Source organism: Macrosteles quadrilineatus, unplaced genomic scaffold (genome assembly GCF_028750875.1).
Source record: "Macrosteles quadrilineatus isolate MER2022 unplaced genomic scaffold, UCM_ALF_1.0 Scaffold_934__1_contigs__length_25516, whole genome shotgun sequence".
NCBI lineage: Eukaryota > Metazoa > Arthropoda > Insecta > Hemiptera > Cicadellidae > Macrosteles > Macrosteles quadrilineatus.
In genome coordinates this window covers 12232-20701 of record NW_026543527.1, presented here as the reverse complement: position 1 = coordinate 20701, position 8470 = coordinate 12232, and the positions used below count along the sequence as shown (strand labels likewise).

General features: G+C 38.1%; 2 protein-coding genes across 2 annotated transcripts; both read left to right on the top strand.

Annotated features, from left to right (window-relative positions):
- The first annotated feature begins 240 nt into the window (after positions 1 to 240).
- Positions 241 to 985, top strand: LOC128982666 (uncharacterized). Its single transcript, XM_054401611.1, has 2 exons — positions 241 to 387; positions 819 to 985. The coding sequence occupies exons 1-2, from the start codon at positions 263 to 265 to the stop codon at positions 937 to 939; spliced, it is 246 nt and encodes an 81-aa protein (XP_054257586.1). The 5' UTR covers positions 241 to 262; the 3' UTR covers positions 940 to 985.
- Positions 986 to 5060: 4075 nt separating this feature from the next.
- On the top strand, positions 5061 to 8069 carry LOC128982665 (uncharacterized). The gene is made up of 3 exons (XM_054401610.1): positions 5061 to 5229; positions 5923 to 6072; positions 7903 to 8069. Exons 2-3 carry the CDS (start codon positions 5948 to 5950, stop codon positions 8021 to 8023), a joined length of 246 nt encoding a protein of 81 aa, XP_054257585.1. The 5' UTR covers positions 5061 to 5229; positions 5923 to 5947; the 3' UTR covers positions 8024 to 8069.
- The last annotated feature ends 401 nt before the right edge of the window (positions 8070 to 8470 follow it).

The window sequence follows — 8470 nt, the reverse complement described above, 5'->3', positions numbered from 1 at the left end:
AATTGTAACCTTTTAAAATGTAACATCCTTAAAGGTAACTTGTTAAAATGTAACACATTAAAAACGTTATGAGTACTGGTATGAGTAAAAGTTTTTATGTCAGCTTGGTGGTTGAGTGATTATAGTACTGCTTTACTCGCCTTGTAATTAGAAGGTAGCTGGTTTGATTCTATGTTACTTTGTTTGTATTACCTGTCACTAGTTTGGTATTACTAATTTAATTAATCTTTGTCACAGGTGTACGAGGCTGCTGGGCTGGCCAATGCTGACAGTTACCATTCTGGGGGAGAGAGGAGTTACCGTGTCTGGGGGCCAGAAACAGAGGATAGCTATCGCCTGCGCTCTACTGAAAATCCCATCCATCCTCATACTAGACGAGGCTACCAGGTCAGTTGCAAGGGAATGACTTGATCGTAAAACATGTTAAAATGTAACATGTAAAAATGTAACATGTGGAAATATAAGAAGTTAAAATGTAACATGTTAAAATGTAACGTGTTAAAATGTAACATTTTAAAATGTAACATGCTTAAATGTAAAGTGTTAAAATGTAACATATTAAAATGTAACATGTAAAAATGTAACATGTAAAATTGTAACCTTTTAAAATGTAACATGCTTAAAGGTAACTTGTTAAAATGTAACATATTAAAAACGTTATGAGTACTGGTATGAGTAAAAGTTTTTTATGTCAGCTTTGTGGTTGAGTGATTATAGTACTGCTGTATTCAGAAGGTAGCTAGTTTGATTCTATGTTACTTTGTTTGTATTACCCGTCACTAGTTTGGTATTACTAATTTAATTAATCTTTGTCACAGGTGTACGAGGCTGCTGGGCTGGCCAATGCTGACAGTTTTATCCGACAGTTCCCTGATGGCTACAGTACCATTCTGGGGGAGAGAGGAGTTACCGTGTCTGGGGGCCAGAAACAGAGGATAGCTATCGCCCGCGCTCTACTGAAAATCCCATCCATCCTCATACTAGACGAGGCTACCAGGTCAGTTGCAAGGGAAAGACTTGATCTTAAAAAATGTTAAAATGTAACATGTAAATATGTAAAATGTAAAAATGTAGAAGAAGAAGACGACGACGACGACGACGACGACGACGACGACGACGACGACGACGACGACGACGACGACGACGACGACGACGACGACGACGACGACGACGACGACGACGACGACGACGACGACGACGACGACGACGACGACGACGACGACGACGACGACGACGACGACGACGACGACGACGACGACGACGACGACGACGACGACGACGACGACGACGACGACGACGACGACGACGACGACGACGACGACGACGACGACGACGACGACGGTTTTTATGTCAGCTTGGTGGTTGAGTGATTATAGTACTGCTGTACTCGCCTTGTAATCAGAAGGTAGCTGGTTTGATTCTATGTTACTTTGTTTGTATTACCTGTCAAAATCCCATCCATCCTCATACTAGACGAGGCTACCAAGTCAGTTGCAAGGGAATGACTTGATCGTAAAACATGTTAAAATGTAACATGTAAAAATGTAACATGTGGAAATATAAGAAGTTAAAATGTAACATGTTAAAATGTAACGTGTTAAAATGTAACATTTTAAAATGTAACATGCTTAAATGTAACTTGTTAAAATGTAACATATTAAAATGTAACATGTAAAAATGTAACATGTAAAATTGTAACCTTTAAAATGTAACATCCTTAAAGTTAACTTGTTAAAATGTAACACATTAAAAACGTTATGAGTACTGGTATGAGTAAAAGTTTTTATGTCAGCTTGGTGGTTGAGTGATTATAGTACTGCTTTACTCGCCTTGTAATTAGAAGGTAGCTGGTTTGATTCTATGTTACTTTGTTTGTATTACCTGTCACTAGTTTGGTATTACTAATTTAATTAATCTTTGTCACAGGTGTACGAGGCTGCTGGGCTGGCCAATGCTGACAGTTACCATTCTGGGGAGAGAGGAGTTACCGTGTCTGGGGGCCAGAAACAGAGGATAGCTATCGCCTGCGCTCTACTGAAAATCCCATCCATCCTCATACTAGACGAGGCTACCAGGTCAGTTGCAAGGGAATGACTTGATCGTAAAACATGTTAAAATGTAACATGTAAAAATGTAACATGTGGAAATATAAGAAGTTAAAATGTAACATGTTAAAATGTAACGTGTTAAAATGTAACATTTTAAAATGTAACATGCTTAAATGTAAAGTGTTAAAATGTAACATATTAAAATGTAACATGTAAAAATGTAACATGTAAAATTGTAACCTTTTAAAATGTAACATGCTTAAAGGTAACTTGTTAAAATGTAACATATTAAAAACGTTATGAGTACTGGTATGAGTAAAAGTTTTTATGTCAGCTTTGTGGTTGAGTGATTATAGTACTGCTGTATTCAGAAGGTAGCTAGTTTGATTCTATGTTACTTTGTTTGTATTACCCGTCACTAGTTTGGTATTACTAATTTAATTAATCTTTGTCACAGGTGTACGAGGCTGCTGGGCTGGCCAATGCTGACAGTTTTATCCGACAGTTCCCTGATGGCTACAGTACCATTCTGGGGGAGAGAGGAGTTACCGTGTCTGGGGGCCAGAAACAGAGGATAGCTATCGCCCGCGCTCTACTGAAAATCCCATCCATCCTCATACTAGACGAGGCTACCAGGTCAGTTGCAAGGGAAAGACTTGATCTTAAAAAATGTTAAAATGTAACATGTAAATATGTAAAATGTAAAAATGTAGAAGAAGAAGACGACGACGACGACGACGACGACGACGACGACGACGACGACGACGACGACGACGACGACGACGACGACGACGACGACGACGACGACGACGACGACGACGACGACGACGACGACGACGACGACGACGACGACGACGACGACGACTCAAGGAATGACTTGATCGTAAAACATGTTAAAATGTAACATGTAAAAATGTAACATGTGGAAATATAAGAAGTTAAAATGTAACATGTTAAAATGTAACGTGTTAAAATGTAACATTTTAAAATGTAACATGCTTAAATGTAACTTGTTAAAATGTAACATATTAAAATGTAACATGTAAAAATGTAACATGTAAAATTGTAACCTTTTAAAATGTAACATCCTTAAAGGTAACTTGTTAAAATGTAACACATTAAAAACGTTATGAGTACTGGTATGAGTAAAAGTTTTTATGTCAGCTTGGTGGTTGAGTGATTATAGTACTGCTTTACTCGCCTTGTAATTAGAAGGTAGCTGGTTTGATTCTATGTTACTTTGTTTGTATTACCTGTCACTAGTTTGGTATTACTAATTTAATTAATCTTTGTCACAGGTGTACGAGGCTGCTGGGCTGGCCAATGCTGACAGTTACCATTCTGGGGGAGAGAGGAGTTACCGTGTCTGGGGGCCAGAAACAGAGGATAGCTATCGCCTGCGCTCTACTGAAAATCCCATCCATCCTCATACTAGACGAGGCTACCAGGTCAGTTGCAAGGGAATGACTTGATCGTAAAACATGTTAAAATGTAACATGTAAAAATGTAACATGTGGAAATATAAGAAGTTAAAATGTAACATGTTAAAATGTAACGTGTTAAAATGTAACATTTTAAAATGTAACATGCTTAAATGTAACGTGTAAAATGTAACATATTAAAATGTAACATGTAAAAATGTAACATGTAAAATTGTAACCTTTTAAAATGTAACATGCTTAAAGGTAACTTGTTAAAATGTAACATATTAAAAACGTTAAGAGTACTGGTATGAGTAAAAGTTTTTTATGTCAGCTTTGTGGTTGAGTGATTATAGTACTGCTGTATTCAGAAGGTAGCTAGTTTGATTCTATGTTACTTTGTTTGTATTACCTGTCACTAGTTTGGTATTACTAATTTAATTAATCTTTGTCACAGGTGTACGAGGCTGCTGGGCTGGCCAATGCTGACAGTTTTATCCGACAGTTCCCTGATGGCTACAGTACCATTCTGGGGGAGAGAGAGTTACCGTGTCTGGGGGCCAGAAACAGAGATAGCTATCGCCGCGCCTCTACTGAAAATCCCATCCACCTCTCATACTAGACGAGGCTACCAGGTCAGTTGCAAGGGAAAGACTTGATCATAAAAAATGTTAAAATGTAACATGTAAATATGTAAAATGTAAAAATGTTGACGACGACGACGACGACGCGACGACGACGACGACGACGACGACGACGACGACGACGACGACGACGACGACGACGACGACGACGACGACGACGACGACGGTTTTTATGTCAGCTTGGTGGTTGAGTGATTATAGTACTGCTGTACTCGCCTTGTAATCAGAAGGTAGCTGGTTTGATTCTACGTTACTTTGTTTGTATTACCTGTCACTAGTTTGGTATTACTAATTTAATTAATCTTTGTCACAGGTGTACGTGGCTGCTGGGCTGGCCAATGCTGACAGTTTTATCCGACAGTTCCCTGATGGCTACAGTACCATTCTGGGGAGAGAGGAGTTACCGTGTCTGGGGGCCAGAAACAGAGGATAGCTATCGCCGCTACAAGCGCTCTTAGCGCTCTACTGAAAATCCCATCCATCCTCATACTAGACGAGGCTACCAGGTCAGTTGCAAGGGAATGACTTGATCGTAAAACATGTTAAAATGTAACATGTAAAAATGTAACATGTGGAAATATAAGAAGTTAAAATGTAACATGTTAAAATGTACGGTGTTAAAATGTAACATTTTTAAAATGTAACATGCTTAAATGTAACGTGTTAAAATGTAACATATTAAATTAAATGTACATAAAAATGTAACATGTAAAATTGTAACCTTTTAAAATGTAACATGCTTAAAGGTAACTTGTTAAAATGTAACATATTAAAAACGTTATGAGTACTGGTATGAGTAAAAGTTTTTATGTCAGCTTGGTGGTTGAGTGATTATAGTACTGCTGTAATCAGAAGGTAGCTGGTTTGATTCTATGTTACTTTGTTTGTATTACCGTCACTAGTTTGGTATTACTAATTTAATTAATCTTTGTCACAGGTGTACGAGGCTGCTGGGCTGGCCAATGCTGACAGTTTTATCCGACAGTTCCCTGATGGCTACAGTACCATTCTGGGGGAGAGAGGAGTTACCGTGTCTGGGGGCCAGAAACAGAGGATAGCTATCGCCCGCGCTCTACTGAAAATCCCATCCATCCTCATACTAGACGAGGCTACCAGGTCAGTTGCAAGGGAAAGACTTGATCTTAAAAAATGTAAAATGTAACATGTAAATATGTAAATGTAAAAATGTAGAAGAAGACGACGACGACGACGACGACGACGACGACGGTTTTTATGTCAGCTTGGTGGTTGAGTGATTATAGTACTGCTGTACTCGCCTTGTAATCAGAAGGTAGCTGGTTTGATTCTATGTTACTTTGTTTGTATTACCTGTCAAAATCCCATCCATCCTCATACTAGACGAGGCTACCAAGTCAGTTGCAAGGGAATGACATGATCGTAAAACATGTTAAAATGTAACATGTAAAAATGTACATGTGGAAATATAAGAAGTTAAAATGTAACATGTTAAATGTAACGTGTTAAAATGTAACATTTTAAAATGTAACATGCTTAAATGTAACTTGTTAAAATGTAACATATTAAAATGTAACATGTAAAAATGTAACATGTAAAATTGTAACTTTTAAAATGTAACATCCTTAAAGGTAACTTGTTAAAATGTAACACATTAAAAACGTTATGAGTACTGGTATGAGTAAAAGTTTTTATGTCAGCTTGGTGGTGAGTGATTATAGTACTGCTTTACTCGCCTTGTAATTAGAAGGTAGCTGGTTTGATTCTATGTTACTTTGTTTGTATTACCTGTCACTAGTTTGGTATTACTAATTTAATTAATCTTTGTCACAGGTGTACGAGGCTGCTGGGCTGGCCAATGCTGACAGTTACCATTCTGGGGGAGAGAGGAGTTACCGTGTCTGGGGGCCAGAAACAGAGGATAGCTATCGCCTGCGCTCTACTGAAAATCCCATCCAACCTCATACTAGACGAGGCTACCAGGTCAGTTGCAAGGGAATGACTTGATCGTAAAACATGTTAAAATGTAACATGTAAAAATGTAACATGTGGAAATATAAGAAGTTAAAATGTAACATGTTAAAATGTAACGTGTTAAAATGTAACATTTTAAAATGTAACATGCTTAAATGTAACGTGTTAAAATGTACATATTAAAATGTAACATGTAAAAAATGTAACATGTAAAATTGTAACCTTTTAAAATGTAACATGCTTAAAGGTAACTTGTTAAAATGTAACATATTAAAAACATTATGAGTACTGGTATGAGTAAAAGTTTTTTATGTCAGCTTTGTGGTTGAGTGATTATAGTACTGCTGTATTCAGAAGGTAGCTAGTTGATTCTATGTTACTTTGTTTGTATTACCTGTCACTAGTTTGGTATTACTAATTTAATTAATCTTTGTCACAGGTGGTACGAGGCTGCTGGGCTGGCCAATGCTGACAGTTTTATCCGACAGTTCCCTGATGGCTACAGTACCATTCTGGGGGAGAGAGGAGTTACCGTGTCTGGGGGCCAGAAACAGAGGATAGCTATCGCCCGCGCTCTACTGAAAATCCCATCCATCCTCATACTAGACGAGGCTACCAGGTCAGTTGCAAGGGAAAGACTTGATCATAAAAAATGTTAAAATGTAACATGTAAATATGTAAAATGTAAAAATGTAGACGACGACGACGACGACGACGACGACGACGACGACGACGACGACGACAACGACGACGACGACGACGACGACGACGACGACGACGACGACGACGACGACGACGACGACGACGACGACGACGACGACGACTCAAGGGAATGACTTGATCGTAAAACATGTTAAAATGTAACATGTAAAAATGTAACATGTGGAAATATAAGAAGTTAAAATGTAACATGTTAAAATGTAACGTGTTAAAATGTAACATTTTAAAATGTAACATGCTTAAATGTAACTTGTTAAAATGTAACATATTAAAATGTAACATGTAAAAATGTAACATGTAAAATTGTAACCTTTTAAAATGTAACATCCTTAAAGGTAACTTGTTAAAATGTAACACATTAAAAACGTTATGAGTACTGGTATGAGTAAAAGTTTTTATGTCAGCTTGGTGGTTGAGTGATTATAGTACTGCTTTACTCGCCTTGTAATTAGAAGGTAGCTGGTTTGATTCTATGTTACTTTGTTTGTATTACCTGTCACTAGTTTGGTATTACTAATTTAATTAATCTTTGTCACAGGTGTACGAGGCTGCTGGGCTGGCCAATGCTGACAGTTACCATTCTGGGGGAGAGAGGAGTTACCGTGTCTGGGGGCCAGAAACAGAGGATAGCTATCGCCTGCGCTCTACTGAAAATCCCATCCATCCTCATACTAGACGAGGCTACCAGGTCAGTTGCAAGGGAATGACTTGATCGTAAAACATGTTAAAATGTAACATGTAAAAATGTAACATGTGGAAATATAAGAAGTTAAAATGTAACATGTTAAAATGTAACGTGTTAAAATGTAACATTTTAAAATGTAACATGCTTAAATGTAACGTGTTAAAATGTAACATATTAAAATGTAACATGTAAAAATGTAACATGTAAAATTGTAACCTTTTAAAATGTAACATGCTTAAAGGTAACTTGTTAAAATGTAACATATTAAAAACGTTATGAGTACTGGTATGAGTAAAAGTTTTTTATGTCAGCTTTGTGGTTGAGTGATTATAGTACTGCTGTATTCAGAAGGTAGCTAGTTTGATTCTATGTTACTTTGTTTGTATTACCTGTCACTAGTTTGGTATTACTAATTTAATTAATCTTTGTCACAGGTGTACGAGGCTGCTGGGCTGGCCAATGCTGACAGTTTTATCCGACAGTTCCCTGATGGCTACAGTACCATTCTGGGGGAGAGAGGAGTTACCGTGTCTGGGGGCCAGAAACAGAGGATAGCTATCGCCCGCGCTCTACTGAAAATCCCATCCATCCTCATACTAGACGAGGCTACCAGGTCAGTTGCAAGGGAAAGACTTGATCATAAAAAATGTTAAAATGTAACATGTAAATATGTAAAATGTAAAAATGTAGAAGAAGACGACGACGACGACGACGACGACGACGACGACGACGACGACGACGACGACGACGACGACGACGACGACGACGACGACGACGACGACGACGACGACGGTTTTTTATGTCAGCTTGGTGGTTGAGTGATTATAGTACTGCTGTACTCGCCTTGTAATCAGAAGGTAGCTGGTTTGATTCTACGTTACTTTGTTTGTATTACCTGTCACTAGTTTGGTATTACTAATTTAATTAATCTTTGTCACAGGTGTACGTGGCTGCTGGGCTGGCCAATGCTGACAGTTTTATCCGACAGTTCCCTGATGGCTA